The 24,989-nt window shown below is 39.9% G+C and overlaps 1 protein-coding gene across 6 annotated transcripts in view; it reads right to left on the bottom strand.

Annotated features, from left to right (window-relative positions):
* tln2b (talin 2b) overlaps window positions 1–24,989 on the bottom strand; it is an 85,010-nt gene that overhangs the window by 39,245 nt on the left and 20,776 nt on the right. For all 6 annotated transcript variants that reach the window (XM_063479644.1, XM_063479645.1, XM_063479647.1 and 3 more), the window contains exons 2-12: window positions 11,143–11,319; window positions 10,958–11,055; window positions 10,640–10,769; window positions 9,808–9,963; window positions 9,224–9,366; window positions 3,811–3,938; window positions 3,451–3,514; window positions 3,187–3,291; window positions 1,191–1,346; window positions 353–454; window positions 157–233 (exon numbers count right to left, since the gene is read on the bottom strand). In XM_063479644.1, the coding sequence (XP_063335714.1) occupies window positions 157–233; window positions 353–454; window positions 1,191–1,346; window positions 3,187–3,291; window positions 3,451–3,514; window positions 3,811–3,938; window positions 9,224–9,366; window positions 9,808–9,963; window positions 10,640–10,769; window positions 10,958–11,055; window positions 11,143–11,278 (1,295 nt within the window). In that variant the 5' untranslated portion in view covers window positions 11,279–11,319. The remainder of the gene's footprint in view (window positions 1–156; window positions 234–352; window positions 455–1,190; window positions 1,347–3,186; window positions 3,292–3,450; window positions 3,515–3,810; window positions 3,939–9,223; window positions 9,367–9,807; window positions 9,964–10,639; window positions 10,770–10,957; window positions 11,056–11,142; window positions 11,320–24,989) is intronic.

Raw genomic sequence — 24,989 nt, 5'->3', positions numbered from 1 at the left:
TAATTCTAACATCATGTCTCTCGGGGAGTACACTGCTGGGCAGGCAGAAATGTAATTACATGCACAATTAAACAGTAAGCTTTAAATTCATGAATAACTAGACTGTGTGAAGAGAATCACAATGGTCAGCATTTTTCTACACTAGATACTACTCACTTCTTAGGGGAAACTGATTCCTCTAGCATGGTGGATTCCTCATCCCCCTCAAGGCCAAAACGATCCTTACTCTGCTTCTGCAGAGCGAAGTTTAACAGACACCAGTGAATACTGTGGGCCGAATATGTGAAGAGGTGGATGTATCTCATATTGATTCAGATAGATATGTGTTTTTATTTTATTTTCAACTACTTGCCTTTTTAAGAATGATGTCAATATACCCAGCAATGAGTTGGGATATCTGCTCTCCCTCTGTAGTCTGGACAGAGTAGTAGCTTTCCTGGTACTCTCCAAAATCCTTTGTAATGCATGGAAGAGTCCAAAGATTCAGGGCAAGACAAGTTAGCCATTTGAAATTATTTTATAGTAACATCTACCCAAGACTGCAGAAATACTCTATTCGTGATAAAACAGTTAATCTGTGCATAGATTAATTAAAAAAAAAAACCTTACTGGGGCTGAATAAACATGGCAGTACCTTCCTCATTTCTGCTCTTAATGAAAAGAAAAAGTGACATGCTTCCACGGAGCATCCGATTTCTCCAAAGAGCTGATTAAAAATGAGATGTAGTGAATCTGAAAACTGCTCACTTCAAAGCGTTCCACAGAAACACGTGGGCGAGTATTCTTAGTTTAAATCAATGTTGGCAAATATACCTCAGAGTACTTTTCAAAATTTGCATAATCTATTAATCTTTAAATGGAGTAGACCCTTTCCAGTACAGAAAGAAAACAGCCAACAGCTGGTAAAGAAAATTGAAAAAGGTTTCAGATAAATAAAACATTCAAATTCTGCACATTCTCCCCCTGGGTATCTATTGTTAAGTCAGAAGAAATAGCTGGCTAGCAATGCCAAAAACCATTCAATATTGCAGTCTGAGATCTCTACAATTTTTAGGATTCTGTTTGTATTGGAAAGTGAAGAAAAATGGGGGAAAGAGTAAAGAGTTGTATATATCACACTCTGCATACAAATAATGCATAGGAGTAGTGTATATAACAGCACACTCTAAGTGGAGCTGAGGACACAGTACCAAGGTGAAACTCTTAGGGGAGGCTGCCCATCTCTTGACTGTTGTCAGTGGCCATTCCTGCACCACGTCCTTCGTCTTCTCATCCACCCGCATCACTGACTCTTTGGTTATCCCCAGCAGCCGCGGGACCAGCTTATTTTTACCCTTCATCTTTTCCTGTCAGGTAAGAAAACATCAGACAACATTTATGTCAGTGCTTAAACACCTACACAGATGATTCATTCAAGGCGCAAACGCAAGATCATTGTTCCGTTCTCCCTATGCTGCCGTAATACACACGGCTGTGTCTGTGGCTTGAAGTCCCACGTGGAGGAGGAGAAGGGCAGCTGCGAAGTGACCCAGCAGAGTTCAGTCTTGTTTAACTGCTGCTTTATTGAGCAGGGTCTCCACAGACTGTCAGCACAGCAGCATACTATTCCACCAGCTCTCTGTCTGACCAGCTCCACTGCCCCACCACTATCTGCCCACTGAAAATCTATTACAGCTCACTTGAGACACCAAGCCTACACTTGGCTCCCCTCCAAGGGGAATAGGAAGGACAAAACAAAAATTAGCAGTGAGCAGAGACGGGGAGTGCAGACTGCTCATGTTTAATGTGTCCAGTCCTTTTGTTGTTTTTATCACAGGGTCAAAATGAAAAGCCCTGAGAACCACACAAAGGCCAATAAGTAGAAGAGCTTTTCAAGCTCACTGCTCTTAAACACAAGGACAGATAACATTATCCCAGTGATCATGATATCTTTGTGCAAAGGTTTATTAAAAACTTCCATTGTTTTAGGGTACGCCACCTCAACGTTATAATTACCAAGGCCGCATTCAAGCAGGAAGTGTGGTATTCTAATCTCAAGTGGAAAGTATCATTTCAAACTGCTTAACCTTGGTTATCGGTTAGGGAAAATATGCTTCTTAAGGTACCCCACGTGACACACACACACACACACACACACACACACACACACACACATATATGTATAAAATAAACTGGCTTACATTTTTCTCAATTACAGTGTTTTCCTCTTTGTTATGCTTACAGTAAAACAAAGCTTTTCGCCCTAAAACCTGCAGTGATTAGACACTCATAGGTGAGAAATGGAAGGTTACATTAAATGCTCCATTCAAAGCCAGGCCTATGCTTTTGCCCTTGCAAGCGTCAAGAGCAGAGTGCAGCTGGAGTGAATTATTTAAGAGTCTTGAAACCTCCATCACTACATCTCCTCATCGAGCACAGACAGCGCTCGCACACATAGATGCACATGCACTCTTCCATGCACACAAAGATAATTTGAACCCTGCAGTGTACTTTAACTATGGGGCCAAAAATTCCATTTATCGTCCATTAAGACCCCAGCAGACAACTGCACATTCGCTCTTTTCCCTCTTTCCTGCAAGTCCGTAACCAAATGGGCCGCTGTCAGAGAGCTTTAATAATACCTGCTGCAACTTTATCCCATTCACATGCTGCACTTCCATTCCACTTTTGTGTTTGCCAAAGCAGAACAGAGTAGAATTGCTATTGTCACAAGTATTTCACAGCACTGAACTCCAAGCGCACACGCTTCCACTCCGATTCTGACTCGGATTTGTTGTGATAATGGGGCTTTTTGGTGTTTTCAGCAAGCTCTCATTCCTGTGTGACAACACTCTGCATATCGGGGCAGCTTTCTGGTCGTAGCTGCCACTCATTAGAACAAAAGCATTGCATGCCTGTATCATTAAATTAACATTTGTTTTAGGTTTTAGTTTCATATCGCTGGACTGCATTTTTTACTAGCACATTTAGTAACAACGAGGAAAGAAACAAATTCACCAGTTTAGCCAGATTATTTAAAGCTTTATTTAAATAGGTTAAATCTAAAAGGTGTAACAATCCCTCATCAACTGTAACTTATGAAAGACCCAATTACAATTAACCTTATTTTGTGATAAGGTGAGGATATTTTTATTTTAATTGTATAAAAATGTATTTTTTGGGGAAAAAAAGTCTGTTAACTCTTACCTTCACGAGAAAGAAGGACACTCCATATGTCTGGAGGGACCTAGCAAGCTTCACATACTTTACTTTTCCTTCTATCTCAGACATCTCTCCACAGTTTTTATGTTCCTGGAAAAACAACAGTTACATTTCCAACTTAAACTTATCAGAACATATGTAAATATGCTTGAAATGTCATGTACTGCCTGTTATGTAAGTATTTTACACCTCAACAGAGAACACACTACACTTTTTGCATGCTGCATTTGAGAAGTGTAATGTACATACTTGGAATATTTTCTTCTCGGCCCCTCTCTGCTTGATATACTCTTTAGGTAGGAACTCCTTCAGGCTACGGAGACAAATGACATTTTAACTGGTTTCAGCTACAGGCATTTCCTTTTTCTAACATACCTCTAATTATGAGGTCATTCTTGCCTTACTGCCTACATATCAGGAAACAGTTGTAACAGCTGACATCACCCCTGAGCTTTCCATGGGAGGAAATCCCTCAAGTAACAACCATTACTGAAGGAAAGGAATAGCTACCATACAGCTGAAATAAGTCTGTGTATAAAAGTACAACATGTGATAAATAAGTATTCTGAATCATTGTATCAAGGCATCTTCTTCATAATAAAAACTTACTCCAGGAATCCAGGCTTGTGCTTGTGCTCCACGTGGGGTCCGAACTGGATCTGAGCCTGGATCCCCGCAAACTCACATGCTTTATCAAAGGAGACAGGGTGGGATCCATTCAATATATCATCTCTAGCCTGGAGGAGACATGAAAAGAGGTATGGGTGGATAAGTGTAAGGCAGTAACACACATCCAGGAAAAGGACCACAAAGACACGGGAATGCTCCACAATTCACCCAAACAGAGCTCTCCAATGAACAATTCATTGTGCGCTTTGCGTGCACTGTAGCTTCAAGAATGAAGTCTTCTAAGTGACTAAGTGCATTTCTAGAGAATATACATCATATCTCAGACTAAGGCACACAGGGGAGCCAAATAAGATTTGTTTGTGACAATGAAAGCAATTCTGGCGGCTTTCAAATGTAACAGTTTCGAGTATTTGTCATCACACTCAGTTATGTGTTATTAAAAAGGAAAAGATATCACAAAAATGCACCAGTCTTTCACAGTACCCGTCTGCATCACAGAATGGTCCTCAGTATGGTGTTAAGCAATCTAATGAAGGATTTTTTTTAACCCTTATGTCTGTTTGGTGCTGCTGAGATGTCATTTATGATTCAATACATTTTCAGGCTCTTTATAATATTTTTACCTTTTAGGGCGACACAGAAGCAGAAGCCTTTCTGTAAAATGCTTGTACCTGTGTGCTCCAGGGGGCAGTCAGCTTTGCCCCCTGCTCTCTCTCTTTCGAGTTCACTGTTGCAAATTTAATCGCCGCAAAGCTGAGAGGCCTTGCTGGCGGTGATAGAGGTTCCATCCATGCTCTTAGCATTAGCATATCAGTACACAGCGTGGACTTGATTCATTCTTACGTCCCATTACATCAATGAAACACTAAGCAGCAGCTCACTGCTGTAATGAGAACAACAATCTCCTCTACTCACAATCAAGTCTTTTCCCAAGTGCAATTCACTGTGGAGTACATAAGCTCTTGCTGGACACAGAAGACACTCTAAAATTAGCCCTCACACATGCCATTCACTCTGCTACACACTGTTCACTGTACACCGAGTTTTCCTTCTACCAGTTGGTTCACAAGTATTTAGAAAAAATATTTAGGTGGCAATTGCACCAGACGATCATAGAGAGGTATTACAAGGTGTAAAGCATAGTTCATCCATCCATCCATCCATGTGTGTGTGTGTACTGGTATTTATTAAGTAAATAACAAATTCATGTTTTTATACCTAATTTTGAGTGGGTATGTACACTGGAGTTGTCTGAGAAGTCAGAAATTAATCAAGCGTAACATTAAACAACTAAAAGAAGTAATTCATCAGAAAATAATAACATGCTTTACACTTTTTTCTGCTATTTTGTAAAACGGTAAATTTGAAAATTCATTCATAACAACCATAATTATATTTTAGCATTAAAAATATAATTTTCATTAGACCTTGCGCATACTGGTTGATTAACCATTAAAGAAACATAAAAAATAATTTTGGTAATTATTTTTTACTGTTAATTTAGAACAGCTGTGGCATGCACATGGTATTTCATTTATGTTTTTATTTTATTTATTTTTTAAACAAAATATGATTAAGAAAAACTTAATGGGGTTTCATATCAGTGGATACTAAACCCTTACTCAAATGAAAGTGAAGGTTGACTGCAAATGCAAAGTATGCTCTTCACTGTTCCTCAACGCAATGAGATAAGGGAGTCAATATTCAGCAGAGTAAATGTAACAGCTGTCACTCAGCCAGAAACCAAAGTGGGTTCATCCTCAATTGCTGTTTTGGCTCAGAAATGATGGCTCGACTCTCAGATAATCAGCAATCAGAATATTATCTGTCGGATAATATAACTTGTATAGTGAGGTAAATATCTGGTGTCACTGTATTCAATGTAAATACAGCATGCTGTTTAGCTTGTAGTGGTTTCATTGTGTACGTGCATTACTGGAAATTGACAGGCACACAGCTGCATGTGAGCTAGTGATGGCGAATTATGAATGAAGCTGATTTTTATGCATTTCATTAATTAGTTTGGCATTGATCTTAGGAGTTTTATACTTTCTGTAAGAGCTGACCATTGATAAAGAATTAATTGACAGTCTTGCTGATTTCAGATCAATCGTCACATTAGGCACAGAACCAGTCAGATAAATATTATACCATATTTGTAAAAAGGCAACAGAGTGAAGACAGACCCAGAATTTCTCGAAGCAGATATGGTAAGTGATACAAGAACTGGTTTTAGTGAAGCACAAGACATCAGAAGCTGTGACACATACAGCCTGAGGCAACAACGCTGAGGTCAACTGTTCCACTCTGGCCAAGCAGAGCAGACAGCACACATAGCCACAAAAATAAATGATGGCAAAGGTATATAGTCAAATAGCAGTGCTTGACTTAAATATTAAAACCAGTTAAAAATAATGGATTCTTTTTTCCTCTTCTCTTTGCATATGTATTGTGCGGTAAAGGATGAATTTGACCCCTAAAATATCAGCATTATAACTTCAGGAATATCAAGTCCTGAAGACAAATTATTAACTTGACCCTGCACTGAAATATGCCAACTCTTGACACATGTAATACATCTGATTAAGTGATCAAGGGTTAAAGGTAAAGTAAAAGCAAAACTCAGTGGGTGATACTATTGCTATGGAGATTTATGCTGGTTTTAGGATAAATACAAAGGGAGCGGTCAAGTGGTAAAGAAGATTACTCTTTTACTGGCAGAGCTTTCATTAATGTTTGTGTGAGAGTGCGTGCGCGTGCGTGTGTGTGGGCATAATAGGGTGTTTGAGTTTGAAATCATGTAAGCTTAAAATCATGAATACATATATGAGATCACTGCAAATATGCAGGAGGGTCCTGTCAAATAGTGACCAGCAATGATGTCATGAACTACATGAACAGTTACACAATAATAGTACAGAGTTTCTAAGAATTGCTGGAATTATGAATGAGAGAGGGCGAAGAGGAACATTTGTAGGCTAAAAAAATTCAAAAAGGAACACTGAGAAAGAGCAAGAGCAGCCTGTGGTATGATCCACTCTTCTGGCTGTGTTCGGTCCTTTTAACACAATGACAAATTAGAGCTCCTGCTATGTGCCGAGCCAAGTGTGTGCGTGCGTCTGTGTGTGTGTGTGTGTGTGTGTGTATGAGAGAGAGAGAGAGAGAGAGAGAGAGAGAGAGAGAACGCGGGAAAGATAGACGGGGGAGGGCAAGGGCAGGGGGCGGAGTTGTTATTGTGAAAGGAAATATGAGCCTGTGTTGAGAGGAGAGCATGATACACACAGTGTTGTAATGTGTGCCAGGGTAACAGGGTGGGGATGTATGCGACTGTCAGAATGTGTAAGCGATGGAAAGGGAGTGGAGACAGAGAAACTGCAAAATAAGGAAATGGAGGGTACAAAAAATAGAGGCAACAACAGGAACAGACAGATAGAAGGGAGGAGAGCATCTGCAGGATGTCAATTCTGAACATATTCAAGAACTTCCAAGGAAGGAGGAACTGAAAAGACGGGAGAGTCAAATATAAATAACTATATATGTATAGATACATTTCAGCCGCGATATACATCTCTGCTGCTTTCAGAGATTATGCATTTTTGTGAGGGGGAGCATCCAATGCATTAACACTACTCTCGAGCTCTCCCTCAATCTCAGAGGGTACATCTGTACAGTATGTGTGTTTGTCTGGGCACTCCACACCCTGCTGTTCTTCTCCAGATGTCAGTGGGGGGATTTTCTCCCTACTGGCTAGGGATGTGTTTCTGAAGTGCATGTCTGTATATAGAAAAACATGTTTATTTGTTATTTGTTTACAATTAAAATGTGATTTAAAGCTGCAATAATCAATATTTCATAGAAATAGCGGATTAAAAAAAAAGCCTTGTTTGTAGTGAGAAACCCTGACAGGCTCTGTAGTTCCATTCAGCTTAATGGAGCATTTTAGCTTCTTTTAATTCACTGTTTTATACTGTGTGTGAATACTCTGCTTTTGATTTACGCTCGCTGCTCTCATCAGTGAAAGCATTTAGCATCAGCGTACATGTATGCTGATACCAGAGCCATTCCCCGAGCTGCTTCACATCCTATTAATTCCATTGTACAGAAATTGGCGGCATTTTGTCCAGAGGCTTGCAGCACAGTCCCTCAGTAAACAGGAGTGAAGGGAGTTAAATAAATAATAATTTCTTTGTGCAAAAAAGGCTACATTTTATTTCATATTTAGCAAATGTACACCTAATCTAATTTAGAATTAAAATAAACTAAACAATCCTAATCTCATTTTGTTTGTTTTGGTCTGACAGGAAAACCGAAATTTGCACATAAAACCTTATCATTCTTGTAACGGATGAACGGTTGTTTAAGGAATTAACACATGACTTCTGTCGACAACAGATGACGTGTAATGTACTTGCATTTAGGTGAAAGTGCTAGCCACTGCACTCCAGTGCTATGCAAATGTTAGGTGTATAATTATGTAGCATGTACAACATGCTGTTGCTTGTCTAATGTGTGAAACCTAAATGGCCCATTCCATAAAGTGGTTTGTAGTGTCCCTGATAGAAAAAGAAAGGTATTTTATTACAGTTTAAAATACTATAAAAAATCTCAAACTTGAGCTATACTGCCTTGATCACATCTCTCCAGTTTTTTAATCCCATGAATGTTACATTTCATAGGGGGCACTACAGTGCTGCAGTGGTTAGCGCTGTGTTCTCAAGAAGGTCTTGGGTTTGAATATACTGGAAGGGTTGGGAGTCTACTTGTTCTCCTGGTTTCGTTAACTGGCAATTCTAAATTGGCTGTAGGTGTGAATATGAGTGGTTATCTATCTGTGTTAGCTTTGTGACAGAGTAGCGACCTGTCCAACATGCACCTTGCCTTTTGCCCTACGACAAGCTGGGATAGGCTCCAGCCTGCCTTAAATGAATTGGATAAGTGGAAGAAAGTGAATGCATGGATAGAGCTCTATCAGACTGTATTCATTATGCATTGTGAGCAATGCCAAGCAAACAGAAAATTCTGAATAACTCTGTCCTACTACTATTTATAACTTTTTCTGCTGCAGACATTAGCCAAACAAAAATATTACTTTCATCATCCGGTGATCAAACTTTCCGTGTTGTTGTGCTGTTGTATTGTAAGAACCAAGAAACAAGTCAAACCTGTCGGGACCACATCTAAGCTAACCACATTTCAGTCTGTCGGGGCCTGGTCAGAAGTTACAGGCACAAAGACGAAACAGTTATTGTCTCCTGTGTCTGAAATATTTCATATGCTTGGTTATTATGGGCCTTACATTGGGGGGGGGGGGGGGGGGGGGGGGGGTTGGGGTCTCTCTCTTATTGTTCTCTCTTTTGCTATCTTATTATAAAGATGTGTGTAACAAGTTTACCTGAACATAGAGCAGGTTTAGCTGAACAGGGTCCCGTGAATCCACATTCTGGTCTGAATAGAAGAACTTGCGCCTGAGCAGTAGAGTCTCGCTTTCCTCCACCCCCTGTTCTCTGAATGTCCTGCTGTGGTCCAGCCAGTTCACTGCCCAATCAATACACATGCTCCATTACTAAATACATCAAAATGAACAGGCATTCAGTTTTACAAAGATGTTACTAGAGGAGGATGGTAATAGTGAAATTAACCAGGGATTTTGAGAACTGCAGACCCGTCAGCTTTGACAAAAAATCTAGCAAATTTAATACTGGGAAGTGAAAATCCTGACGGGCTGTGAAGTCTCATTTGCATTATTTTCTGCTGAGACGAAAGCTAGTTGAAGGTTGATTTATACATTTGCAAACAAAATTTTGGTGTCCTCTGGGGAAAAAAGATAACACAAAATTAATTAACTTTCATATGTCAATGCAATAAATTTGATTCGAGTGATAAAGTACACGTCCATATGATGCTGTTGAGTCAGATGGCTGCCGTAAAGCCATCAAGATTCCAGTAGCATTTTGGCTTTTTCAAGCTTGCACTCACAGTCGTCATCTGTGTGAAGTTTTGCTTTGAGCTTTTCCATCTTCCTTTCATCTCTCAGCAGCAGGGTCCTGTCTTTCTTCAGTGTCCCCATCCCATCCTCCTTCTTATCCTCTGGCACCTCTTGAATGAGGGAGTATTCCTCATAGTTGGTGATTCCTGAAAAGTTAGCCAGGGATTTTTTTTTTTTAGGAGGAGGAAATGCTTCAAGTAAGTGGTTCGATAATCACGACAGAGAAAAGCATCACTGCAATACTGTTGCAACTCTCTTTTTATCCATTTCTCTCTGCTTTGAAACAGAAGTTAAGGAAAGCTGGTATAGAGCCAGCAAACTAAAATTGAAGCTGAAGAGGAGAAGAAGCCAAGCAGAAAGCCCTACTCTAAATAAACATTTTCCAATAAAGCTATCTGCCAGACACACATCCCTCTCTTCCTCACCCAATTAGGCATGGGAGCAGCTCATTGTAATTGAAATATACAGCTTAGGGAACACCTCTATGACAAGGAGCGACAGCATTTTCTGGGCATTAGGAAGAATACTTAAGTCGCTGATTAGAAACAAGCTTGTTTTATCCCGATGAATCATGTCCACATTGGTCTAAGCAAAACATGATTGCGACTTTATCAAGCATAGACAAATGCTCTAATGTGCCAAACAAATATGCTTTTCAAATACAAACTAAACAGCACATGATAACATAGTCTCCTAATGTAGCTGAAGATGAAGTCAGTGGTATGCCTTTGACTAAAAATAAAACAGAAGATGAATAATTTAAGCTTTGGGTGGTGGCGTGACATGATTAATCTTCACCGAACTCATAGCACAGATACAAACCTATTCTACTGCATATGGTGACGAGCAGCTCGCCAACTGTTTTTGAGTCATCCACCATGATAGTTTTAATGGCACCATCCAGCATTTTGATCTTCTGTGGCCTTTGTTTCTTCTTATACTCCAAGACATCCTGAGAAAACAGCAAAGGAAACGCGATGACATCCACAGCCCTACTAATCATCCTCAGCCGTAAACTGCCGCTTCCAGCAAGCTGGGAGGAATAAATGTCTCGGCTTCCACTAGAAAATATAGATCACTTTAAGAACCCATAACTGACACTGACAGTTCTCCACCCAGGACTATATGTCTAAATCTTACTCCGTTTCGCAGCATGTAGTAATCCAGGGTTCTTCCAGACTCGAGCCAGATTCCTTTCCTGGGATCATCGTCAGACAGGAAGAGGCCATAATCCGAGGCTGAAACACAAAAAGCAACAGAGAATACAAATGTAGAAGCCCATAGATTTCCATTATGTAACTCAGCTTCACCAATCACCCTCCAACCTTGTCCTGTCTGGGCTTCAGGGACTCTCTCTCTGATGATTCTGCAGGCATCATATACAGGGGTGGACGGTTCAAACTGCATCGTCTTCACCACATTGCATTGGCGCACGCAAATCTTCAACGATAAGGCCACCATCTTGGTGGGTAGTATAACGGCCTTGCGACCGACCTATACTCCTGGAAGACACAGAAGGAGAGATTATGAAGTCATATCAATGCTCCAATGTGTTTGTGTCTAAGTCAACAGGTCATTATTAAAATGCTCTCTCCAAAAACACTCAGGTCAAAACTGTGAAAAGGAAATCTCAGGGGCCGAATAGAACACCTCAAGGCGCAGAACAAATCCTCACAATTACCTCCTGCGGGGGCATTTTTACCTGGAATTGAATGTGCATTGTGCTCTGCCTTAGCAGCTCATCATTTCTGAGTTGTTCTGATATTAAAGTGTTACCCCAAGAAGAGCTTCTGCCTGATTGCAGTATATGTAGAATTAGCTGAACTAAGGCAAGAAACATAACCTTTCAGGAGAGGAGCGGGGGGGAAAAAAGTGCAAATCTCTCTAATTGGCAAGAATAACGGAGACAAGTCAAAACACCCCCCACCCCTGCATCATTATTCTCACTTCTCCCTGTTCGCACTCTCCTCCGGAAGAAGACTTCAGTGTGAGACAAATCAGTGGGTGTCTTATCATTTACTGCTATTAGGGTGAGTCAATTCTGGTATTCTTAGACGTGTGCAAAAAAAGGAAAGAGACTGAGTTCCTCCAGCTTTCCTTGACCTTCAATTTTACAGAGATGAATAAAAAAATAAAAATAAAACTACTTATAGCCTGGGCAGTTTATCGGCAATGGCCTGATAAATCCATTTAAACCTGGAGACATTCATACTGCTGATCTAAATCCCAGATATTTAGCTGAAAATCAAAAAGAGACACATTTATGCTCTGAATTAACACTTGACTATCTGATGTTTTTTTTGATTATATGTTCTAAAATGTACTGTGACACCAAAAGAATTTTTAGTATTTTATTCCATGGTTGAATATAAAGGCAAAAGTTCAAGTCTTCACACTGACAGGATTCAGACTTCAGCCACACTCGGAAACAATGAGTTTTTTTGTGCTGAGCCACAGGCCCCCTTCGAGTCGAAGCAGAGAAAGTCTGCGAAGTAAATTTTCTATAATGATGGAGTGAATGAGACCGTCTGTGATGGAGCCTCTGTCATAGACGTGAGTTCCTCTCCAATAGCTCCTTTCCTTCTACGAGTTTTTCTTCAAACAAAGTGGAAAAGATGAGCACAAAGGAGAAGGGGTAATGGCGCCGCATGAGCTCTCCTCTATGCAGGCTGGTAGAGAAGTCCCACCGAGTTTTTGTCATCCAGCACTTCCACAGATACACTCTTCCAGACAAGCAGCAAGAGACCCCCAGACTGACGATACAGCAGGCTCCGTGGCATCTCCCACCACACGCTAAATATAGGGAGGGAGCAGAAAATGTTTGCATTTTTGTGGACGTTTCTCAAAACAGAGGCCGTCTCATCCAAAAAGCAACAGTTACCTGTGATGACAAATACTTTGCGGAGACTGGGTCTGCAGCAACAGTCGCTTTAGCAAGTTGTCACTCATCGGTGACATCAGAGAGTAAGTAGTGCAGAAACCACATGATGAAATCCAGAAGGATAATGATAATCCCTGAGCTTACAGTAGTGTGAGAGAAAATTTTTCACTTAGATCCTCATGCAAACACTCGAAAGCATTCAACACTTCTTCAGCTATGCTTTCAAGAAAAGACGAGACAAAACTCACAGTCATGGTGAAAAGAAAGCACACCCTCTGTCAGTGAAAACTCATCTGGTTTTTACCAGGCCTTAAAATTAGGTAAATGCAGCCTGAGACGAACAACACCTGACATATTACACTGTCATCGTTTGTTTAACTAACATTAAGGCAAAATGGAAATGCATTGTGTAAAAAAAAAAAATAAGTGCACCTCATGATTCAGTAACTTGTAGAATCACCTTTAGCAGCAATAACTTGAAGTAATCATTTTTTAAATTACTTTATAAGTCTTGCACATCATTGTGGAGGAATTTTGGCTCATTCTTCTTTGCAACATTGTTTCAGTTCATGGAGGTCTGCAGCCATTCATTCATGCAGAGCTCTTCTAAGGTCTCGCCACAGAATTTCAATTAGGCTGAGGTCTGGAGTTTAACTTTTCCCACTAATAATTTTTCTGATTGTAGAATGATTCACTTCAAATTGTTTTGAGATGGTCTTATAACCCTTCCCAGATTGATGAGCAGCGATTGGTTCTATAAGATCACCGCTGATGTCTTTCCTCCTTGCCATTGTGTTAATCCACTCCTGAATGCTGCAGACCAGCAAAATGCCAAAACATCTGCTCTTACAGTCGTGGCGACGCTTGCTGATAATTACTTAATGATGTGGATCTGATTAACAGCACCTGGCTGCTATTTAACCCTTTATATTCCTATTTATTCTCAGCAGTAAGGATGTGCATGGACTGCTCCTGAATTTTGGTTTAGATTGTATAATAATGACACAGTGTAATATGTCATGGGTCATCTGAAGTTGTATTTATCTAATTCCAAGACCCACTAAGGACCAGACCATACTTATATGTGTCCTGTTATATAAAACCTTAGAATTTAAGGGGGATATACTTTCTTTTTTATCAAGACTGTGTGTGCCTCTCTGTTCAACCTCATATTCTTGTATTTTATTACGCTCACTAAAACAGCACGGTAGACAAACATTTCTGTAATTCCATCTCCCTTGACCATCACTAGTCCATCAGCAGAGTCCTGCATTAGATTAGGTTTGTTTGCTCCTGCAAATATTAAGACATGAAAATGGCCAAAGAGCAGCTTGCTGGGGAGTCTGAACGTGTACAATTCAATAGAGATGATGGAAGTCAGGAGCCATCTGGAGAGGATACAGCTCTAATGATTGACTGTAACACCAGCAGCAGAGCAGAACCTGAGAGCTACAACTGCTCGGATTATTGCACAAGTCTGTCACAGAACAACTGAGGAGGTGGCTAGACAGAAAACAATATTGATCAGGGCCTAATCAGACCTGATTTTATAAATACTTCCAAACAAAATGAAAAACCTGACGCAGAATGAGGCTTAAAAGAAGTGCGAATGACAATCCTTGAAGGATAACGTGACACTACGGCACATTGCTCTCTGAAATGATTGCTTTAGGTTGACAAAACCTTCTGAAAAAAGAAACAAAAAAACAGTGGCACAATGATAAATTTAAATGAATAAAATATATATATAATAGCTTTTTCTTTGAGTATAAAATATTTCCACACAGTGCAACAGGAGTTTCAAGGTCACTCCACTGCAACTTACAACACTGGAAAGACCGAAATTATTTCTTTGAATTTTTTTCTGCTGCATTTGTAGAAAAGTCACAGAAATAGGCATGCAGATGCAAACAACTCTTATTCTACTTACACAATCAGCAGCTATTACTGTGAGCATAAAAAACAGCCACTCTGGGATAAAAGGTAGATTACAGGGCAACTCTAAACTAAGCACAGCTATTGTAAAGACCAACAATTAGATTTTAACAAGCTGGGATGCAAGTGAATGTAACTCTGGAGCTAAGCCGTCAGTAAAACAGCAGGTAGTGTAGCTACATAGTATGCATTATTATCTTCAGCCCATGGTGTATTATTATTTTGAAAGGTAGATGTTGTATGAATGGAGAGCTGAGAGTAATTCCCGACTTCAGCAGTTCTCAGGACTGTTCAAACAGCCGCATTAAAGCATGTGTGCAATGAGAAAATGTTAACTGGCTAAACTGCTCCACACCCCACCTCCTCTGCCACCTCTTTACATCCTGCATTGACACTCTCAGCAAAACATCAGCCTTTTATCCCTGCCTGACTGAAAGCAAGGTCAGTTCCCTTCATGTCCAATGTATGCCTCTGGATACCATCTGGAACGCGGAAAGTTCAACAGCGGGGCATGTAATGGCAAGAGAGGGCCTTTTTAATCAGCTATGGATTGAAATTCTATATCTCAGCAATTCACAAACTAAATTTATATTTAGCTCCACAAACTGAGAGCAACCAAGCTCAGATGTGTTACAAAGGAAACAGGAAATAATCAGCCACCATAAATACTGTACATCTTTGTTATGACTTAATTTACAACAAACACAGTGCAGACTTTTTAAAATGGGCAATATGTACATTTGTTTAAAAAAAAATGATAAAAACGTCAAAAGATAGCGTTTCATTTTTCACTTTCTCTTGAAAATGTAGCTATCAGGCTACTCCAAATATGTATATACACTGTGGTATTCACACAAGTTAGCACTCTAAAGCCAGCTAAAGCTAGCCGGTACAATGGTGAAAAACAAGCAATCAGAGGACAAATGAGTTAACATAATGACAAAAGTTGTAAAAGGTCCTTATGAAAGGTTAATTAATTTAAATGGACTAGCCCTTGTATAGCGTCTTTCTACTCAGTTGAGCACTTAAAGATCTTTCTACAGCTGTCTCATTCACCCATTCAAACACACATTCCATTGTTCGCACTCGGTTTGATCCATTGGGAGTAACTTGGGTTTGCTATCTTGCAAAGGGTGCTTTGCATGCTTCTGCATGCAGGCTGGAGAAGTCAGGGATCCATTCACTGACTGTCCAGTTGGTAGACAACACGCTATATCACTTGAGCCACCCCGTTTATTATATACAATCTTATATCATAATTACTTTTTGATTTGTTTTCCAACAAACTTTACAACAAAGTAGGAAATTCCTGCATACACTGCAGGTTTTGCTCTTTAGGTTTGTCAACCTTTACAAGCTTTATAGATTAATAAAGTTAATATAGGAGCAGTTTTCTAAATTCAAAGAGAAAACATTGGAAGACATTTTCTTGTTAGATGACATGGCTACTGAATTTAGCATGGCCAGCTGGGCTTAGGGATAGCAGACTTACTTTGTATTGAGCAGGCAGATGAGGCGTTGCAAATTCAAACAACAGAAAAGAAAGAAAAGAAAAAAAAAAGCACATTCTGAAGGCTCTTTGTAAGCCATCCAATGTTTCATGTATAAACACTGAAATATGTCCCAAAAAGATGCAAAGCAACAGAATGAATTTCTGCATAGAAGCACTTCAGTAAAGAAATTACAGATGATTTTGATTATTACATGCCTTCTTACAGTATCTGATTACAGCTACATTAATTTTATAATTGAATTACTCTATTACATATAACCAGTTACTCTCCAATACTGAAAACAATAAAGAGTTCTTGGCAAGTGGCCACTGGAGAGCAGCATGAGCTATGGTTTTTAACCTACCTCCACTGCACTTATATACCTTCATGCACTGGTTACAAAATACCCTACCCCAACCACTGGCGTTAGGTGACTAGAGACGTGGTCGCTGCAGTAAGTTGAAATTGTCAAACTTCCTGTGCTGGCTGTGTGATTTCTATGTTGTAGCAGACAAGAAAACCAGAGATTCTGATGTCCATATGAAACAGAAATTAAAGAAACAAAAGTAGCACCAATCAGGATCTCGAGTGGCCACTTCTTGCTGTTGCAAAACAACAGAGACTCTTTCCAGAGTAAGATATGATGCACATTGTTGCTTTAATAGCCCCTGGTTATTAATCTGAAAATCACATGGAGCCACACAGACACCCTTTGTTCAGCTGAAGCTAATATGGTACACTGATGCAAAAAAAATTAAATACTCAAGGAATGCCAAAAGAATGATGGGTGGGGCATATTTGATCTATTCTTAGAAGGAATATATAGCGCAACAATACAGTAGTACAGTAGGTTTACATGTCTTGCAGAGACTATATCAAATTTTGTATCAAGGTGTCCTTTTGCCCATTTCCTTGCAGAAAAAAGTCACTGCACCAATCTGAATGCAATTCAAATAATTAATAAGTCAAAGGCTTTCATCTCCACCCTTATCATTTCCTCCACATGTTTCATAAATGAATTAATCATTGCTCATGCAGGACATAGCAATCAATGGACAGCATGATAAAGCTGCACTGACCCTTGCTATTTTAAGTTCAGCAGGATTACTATGAACAAGCTGTTATAAGAGGTTTGCACAGTACTATTTTAACTAATGGGCTGGTAGTCAAGCAGTGCTTGTTGATTACGATTAAAAAAGCATTAGACCCAGAGTCTAAAATGAGAGACATTCACAGTTACATCAACTTGGTTTTTTTTCCAGCTACATTTATAAAAGAACCTTGCAGCTGTAACCCATTGTGTGGACTATAGGATTTGCTCTTGGGTGATGCACACTGCTGTAATGCAATTTGTGGGTACAGATACTGACAGAAATTATGATTCTTGTCCTTGTTGTAAGAAGGGAGAGAACAGCTCCTCTTACACTAAAAATATCCAGTGAAATAGAGCGTCCTCCAGCAGCTCTGCTTCAAAAGGATCCACAGCAGAAACAGAGCAATACATCTAACACTTTCTCCTTTATTTTTAAAAGCAAATGGCATTCACTTACACTTGTAGCTGACAGGGGATAAAAAAAAAGAAATCTTTACAGTTTTTTATTCTATTTCAAGGTTAGACAAGCACTCAATACATTAGCTGGTAAATTGAGAACTTGGGCAAGTGCATCCTTATGCCAATTCTTCTAAGTTACACTGACATGTCATTAGGTTAGGAGGTCCAGCAGTTTGAACTCAGTACAACACAGAAAATATTCTGAATGTACCATCCCTCATTTAGAGATTTGAAGAATTGGCTTCCTAATCAATGGAGGCAGAAACAGCTTCTGTAGGAGGAGAACTCCACCCTCCCAGCTGGACTCAGTCAACCAGTGAGTTGGTCCTTTAGTCAATCAGTCAGTCAGTCACTCCTTGAGCCATTCACTAAGTTGGGAGACTGACTGTGAGTTGGCCTGGCTTCGCAGTGGGAGCTGTTAACTGTGGCTCAGGCAGATGTTGCCCAAACATTTTTATTTCATGACATACACTGATGGATACAGATCAGTCCCCAACAGAAAATCTTACCCCACAATGATTTCATTATCATTATCAAGCACAGTTTTACCCATAAATCTCTTAATGAGAATTTACACTAAGTGGCCTCTACTCCACTGGCCTACATCTGCTTTTTGTCTGATAACAACTATGGCAGACAAAGTGATGCAATAACATGAAATGGCGACTATGTTTGGAGTCAGTAGTTCAGCGTTGTGAAATTTCAAACGAACATAAAAATAGTGCAAAAGTGAGGTAGAAAATTTCCTTTAAGTATCAAAATTTAGAAAAATATTTAATTATTTAAAAATGGTAATAATTAAAATCTGCTATCCACTACCCTGTTAATGAGCAGCACTCAGCTCATGCGGAGGAGTGAGTAACAAGTAAATTCTTTACAGATTTATCCAATGTCACAGATACATATTTGGGTACGTGAGCGATGTATTTATGATTATTACGACTATAAAATACAGAACAGGTGTTTGTCAAGTACATTCAACCACTCAATCCACGCAGGTGTGCCTATTATGCACTGCTCACTGCCGACCATATGGTGGGTTTGAGGGTTTCCAGATTGAACATGTTTTTCTATGTTCAGTCTGGAAAGCATTAATTCCACACAATTAAATCCAGAATATAATTTAATACCAGAAAAATACAATGGATGTTTTTTTGTTTTTGTTTTAATAATCCACAAATATAGCTGAATTATTCTAATTTGCCCTAAAAAAAGCACTTCAGCATTGTAAAAAGCATTTCATCAGAAAGTAAAGGCTGATCTTAATAATCAAACTTGGTTTTACTGTTAGTATCACTACATAGATTTTTCAGCTCAAGTAGCATAGGCTTGGTGGCCAATGAGTAACATATGGCAAGAGGCTGGATTTACCCTGGACAGGTTAGCAGCCCATCACAGCTCTAAGATGGAGACATAACCATTTCCGCTCACATCCACACCTATGTCAAATTTAGAATCACCAATTAACCTAACATGTAAGAAGAAACCAGAGTATCCCCAGGAAACCCACACACCCACAATGCAAACATGCAAATGTCCACATGGAAAGGTTAGACAGGCTGCAGTCAGCCAAAAACTAACATGTTCTTCTCCTGATATCTACTGTACAATCACTTAAAAAATAAATAAATAAAGAAACATTTAGATTCCTCAAATCAGTCAATATTCAGAGCCTCAATGAACTTTGTGCCAGAGTTAAAAAGCCCAAACCTTCAGAAAAACATGCACATATCACCTTCATATCCAGTCTCACAAAAGTTATCATGGATTTTTGGATTTTTACAAAATGTTCATCCATTATTAACAGTCAGAATCAGTGCAAAGCCACCAATACAGAGATCAAGTAATATCCAAGCAACATTTTGATCAGTCAAAACCAAACTTGAATTGTGACCCAGGGTTAAGTAAATACAAACAAATACAAGGCCCACCATCTAAAGGAATCTTTAAGAGAACCGACACAGATGAACTCTTACAGAAATTTAGTTTTAGCTTATTACAGCTAGTTGAAATCAGTGTAGAAGATACATATTTCAGTAAAAGTAAAAAAAATAATATTGAAATAGCTGTATTGGCTCAAACACTTTCTAGATCTTGTCAAAAAAACAAAACAAAAAACATCTCTCTTCTTGCTGTACAGGCTGGTGCCTACTGCTTTGCCCTCTGATTGCTGCTTTCAGCTATAATCTTGTTTTTAGTTGCTGCTCAGAGAAAGAAAACCAAAAAAAAAGTAGTATTGCCTCTCAGTTCTAACATCTCATCTCTGTGGTCCCAGCGGCCAGCACAGCTAAAAGCATGACACAAGCAGACTGCTTTTCATTTTATGTCAAAAAAGGACAGTTTCATTTTAACAGTTTCAACAGGTACCTCTAAACAATCTGGGCTGATCACAGTTTGTCACTTGATGGACATCTCCTACTTCACATATGCATTTTTGCACTCATACTTGCAGTTTTTGATGGCATCACCCTGCCATTTACCCTGTCATCTGAGATGTGTCTTGTGTGCAACAGTAATAAAACTCAGTTCTGTTATGCAATCAACTACCTCACTCAGCTCATAGGAGGAGATATAATGGATGGAGAAAACCTCATTTTTCTCCATCCATTATATTGTATAACATGAGGTTTGTTTAATTAATGAGGGTCACTTCAACATGGGACAACAGCGACACTTTAGACAGAACATGAGCACCAACAATAACTGATCTGCACTACATTCCCAAACGTATTTCACTTACCCGTATTCACTAACTCAGGTATTCCAATCACTTCCATGGCCATAGGTGTATAAAATCAAGCACCTTGGCATGCTGACTGCTTCTACAAACATGTGTGATAGAAAGGGTCGCTCTAGGGAGCTCAGTGAATACTGTGATAGGATGTCACCGGTGCAACAAGTCACTACTAAATATCCCACAGTCAACTGCTATTGGTATTATAAGAAAGTGGAAGCAAATGGGAACAACGGACACACGGCCATGAGTGATTCCAGAGTCATTGCAGAGTGCGCAGAGGTCGCCAACCTTCTTTCAGATTAGCTCAAGACCATTGCGTAGAGAGGTTCATGGAATGGGTTTCCACAGAAACAGCTACACCCAAGCCTTACACCACTAAACTTAATGCAAAGCTTTGGATGCATTGGTGTAAAGCACGCTGCGATTGAACTCTAGAGCAGTGGAAATGTGTTCTCTAGAGTTACAAATCAAGCTTGTCTGTCTCGCAATCTGATGGATAGTCTGGGTTTTGGCGGTTGGGAGGACAACTTGTCTGATTGAACTGTGGAAAGTGGAAGGTTTGTTGGAGGGGCGATTATGGTGTGGGGCTCAGCCCTTTAGTACCAGTGAAAGGAACTCTTAATGCATCAGTATACCAAGATATTTTTGAAAATTTCATGTTCCCAAATTTCCGGTAACAGTTTGGGGTTGGCCCCTCCTGTTTCAACATGATTACACACCAGTGCACAAATAAAAATCCATAAAGACATGGATAAGTGAGTTTGGTGTGGAAGAACTTGACGGGCCTGCACAGAGTCCTTCCTCAACCCGACAGAACACCTTTGGGATGTTCTCACATATTAAACCCTATGGATTAAAAATGGGATGTCACCTTAATGAGTAATACAAAGTCAAATAAACAGTGTTTTTGTGCCTCTAACAGGCACAACTGGATTTTATCCAGATCTTAATGTCCTTTTTGATAAACTTGAATGACATCAGCAGAATGGGCGATCCTAGACAGATCTTAACTCTCGACTGTAATTTGTGACCTTTAGCAAAACGCTGATGAATGCTAAGTTGATGCCAACTTAGTCAATGAGATAGTACATGCCACTGAGCCCTGTGCAAATTGAGGGTCACACAGAAGAAAAGGGCAGAGTCAATTTGAATTAACCATTTCAATTACTGCTCTCTAATAACACCCTGTATAGTATGCAACCTTCCTAAACACAAAATAAATTTCAGTACACAGCAAAGTTAAACCAAGTCAGAGGGTGTGTTCTTATAGATTCCTTCATCCATATTTTTCAAACATTCTGCTTTGATAGTAGGAATACAGTATATACCAGTGATAAACTATAACACAATTTTAGAACTGGGAAGATTAAGGGGTTGCAAGGAAAAACTCCACAGATGTGACAGTAATTAGTGGAAGAATATGTAAGTACAAGGCCGACGCGGCTCATGAAATCATTGCATCACAATTACAAAGGTCACAATTAAGATGCCAACCCCACTCTAAGTTTCTCAACACCAGTTTCTCTCCTCCCTTCCAACACCATACACCAGCATCAAACATATGAAGTCTTTCCAGCTTGCAAGAGCTGTCTGCTGATCAGACAACTGATAATGACAAAAAATGAACAGCACAATTTTTAAATGACAGAAAAACAAACGAGGTGGGATCACGTCTTGTATGTTCGATGATGGCTGCATAGAGCTTGAGACATATAACACACACAGTGGTACACCCGGACTCTATATGCAAACCCTACAGATTTCACTTATTTAAATATTCAAAATAAATCACCCTCCAGTGGACAATCAAAGACACCAGTATTAGAGGATTAAGTATTAGACTGCACTCTCACGACTCTTGCTCCCATGATCGCTCAGTATGTTCTGCCTGGAGTCTCATATCCTCCAAATCAGGTGACTCCAATCTTCTGTCTGCGCTGCCTCCCAACCACTGAGTCACTTTCTCATACTTCAGTAGCCGGCAGTTGCCTACTACCACTTGCATGCTGATTACAGTATCAAGAGCAGTGGAATGGAACATATGCTGGCTGCGCTCCAAAGTGTGATACAGTGAGGGACTGTATCAGCATTTTATATCCTCTGGCATGCTGTAAGGAAGGGATCTTGACACAATGGTAGAGATTCGTTATTCTGGCTCTTCAAGCAAAACAAAACAAAGGAAAGCAAAGGAAACATGCTGTAGCTAAGGGCATCATCAGTAGAATAATTAGTCCAGTTGTAAAGTATTAACCCTTAACCCTTATTAACATAATAATAATAATAATTACTGAACTCACTAATAGTTACTAATATGATTGTAGTGTATGCCTGTCTGTTCCTGAACTTCTCCTAGACACATTTTTATTGAATGAAATTTAGTGTTTTAACTGCCTAGGGCAACACGATTATCAACATCTCTGTTCAAATCCTTACAAATTACATGTATTGTGTGTAGTAGCTGATATCAGAACACACTGCGACATGAGCAAAGAAAAAAGGGACCACAGGTCTGGTAATAACCAATTGTAGGAGGAGTTTTGCTAGTAATAATAATAATCAAGATGGTCTGTGTAAGTGTAATATCTACTGTTGACAGTGAGTGAAACTATGTAGTTATGTGAGAGGAGGTTCAGGGAGAGGCTATGTTGTTGGCCCATTGTTTCCAGATCACCAACTCTGCCCAAGTTGCCATGGCTGCTGCCGTGCCCACCTTTTCCTGGACATATAAGGCTGGACAGCAGCAGAAGGAGCAGCCACCATCACCCCCCTGCCCTCTGGTCCAAGGCTGCATCTTCTTCTGCGGTCATCTGGGTGTAGGATAGTCTGCAGTTATTTAAGGAATTTAGGTAAAGCTGGCTTTTAAATGTCAACTAGACGAGCGTCTAAGCGTGAGCGTCGACAATTTAAGGGCTGCTTCTTCTGTGTACACGACTATACAATCCTGGCTTGATCCACAGGGCCTCGCGGCTATCCTGTCACAAGTACGTTGAGATGTTAAGCAGAAAAAGAGATTGAAGGAGTTGACTTTGATTCACTTTGATAGAGCATGTCTGAAAAATGAAAACACCTTTCAGTGAAAGTGTCATTTCAGTTTCGCTGCTTTGTTGAAGGTTCTGCGGAGAAACATAATATAGTATTATGTGTGGAGAGCTGAGCTGTGAGAATGAGAGACTGTCTGTGAAATCGCCTAGTGGTGCATTGATCCCTACAGTATAGTGAAGAAGATGTACATGCACAAAGACTGCCAGACGCACAACGTACAGATAAGGCCCTTAAGTGAGAACCTTTCCCCTCCAGTCAATAATGAAACAGCTTTCATTAGTGCAAACTCTCCAAAAATGATGAATGATTGGTCAATTTCTCAAATGAAACTAAAAATTTAGAGCAAACTGTGGAAGACCAAGGCAAACAAGAAAACCCATTATTCAGTTAGCTTGGGAGTACATTCCAGGCACTGTATCATTGTGTGACTCCTCGCAGCTTTGTTTTTCTCTCAGCAAGGACTAAAAGCACTGGAGAATCAAATGTTTAAATTGGCTGGGGAAGGTGTATACAACAATGTGCCCTCACACAAACACCGTACACTTCAGAAAGTTCTATGAGAAGAGGCTGAGTGCAGGAGACCCGCTGACAAATTGGGAGTCTTTTTGAAGAATGTTTTTGAAGCACACAGAAACAGCAAACAGAAAAGGGCAAATTTCAGACTTTTGAATTCGACAAAAGCATTTATAGAAACTTCATAGCCCTCAAAAGTTGCAACCACATTTTCTTCAGAAAAAGGCATTTTCGATTATAAAAAAAAAAACAAGAAGAAGAAGGGGAAGGGGAAAGAGTTCAGTGTATTACCCTCATATTGTTATAAGACTAGAAGCCCAGACAACACCTACCCTCTGGAGTTCCAACCCTAAACAAAAAATCTTTTTGATTAGCTGAAACAAACATCTCTGGCTTAAATCCACATCAGAAACATCTGGTCAACTAACCACCCTCCCACACACAGCGTGGAAATCTTTGGCATATTGTGCAACACGGTCAACTGATGAGAACCATGCTGACTGTTTAAAAGCCTTTTTTGTGTGTGCTCAGCGGGGCAGAGGAGCATCACAGACATGGACCTTCGCTAAGATAGGGAAGCCACATGCTATGGAGTGGAGCATTTAAGGGATGCTGCCATGCTTAGTTAAGGGCTCACAGACTCCCTATTTCATGCTCTACATCTGCTGGTTGCCATGGAAACCCTGGTTTTGGGAATTTCTCAGGTCAGGTGGCTTTTGTCAGCTCCAAGGCAGGACAAAAATGGGTGCAGTGTGCTTAAGAAATCAATTGATAATAAAAAGAGAAGTAGTTCTTAGGACGGTAACTGAACTTACTTGAACGGCTTCGCAAACACTCAGTGTTTTAAGAGACAACCCATCACTGCCACAGACCAGCTGGAGTGCATCTCAAACACTTTTAGTGAACTTTTCTGCAGCTTCTCGCAAGGAAGGCAAAACACAAACAGCAGTAAGAGTTCAAGAATTTCAGGAGAAACCAAGGCATAAACAGGAGAGGCAAATGCAGGGCAGACACTATTA

The sequence above is a fragment of the Pelmatolapia mariae genome, linkage group LG7 (genome assembly GCF_036321145.2).
Source record: "Pelmatolapia mariae isolate MD_Pm_ZW linkage group LG7, Pm_UMD_F_2, whole genome shotgun sequence".
Taxonomy (NCBI): Eukaryota; Metazoa; Chordata; class Actinopteri; order Cichliformes; family Cichlidae; genus Pelmatolapia; species Pelmatolapia mariae.
Note: the sequence above shows the minus strand (reverse complement) of the source record. Positions and strands in the feature narration are given on the sequence as shown.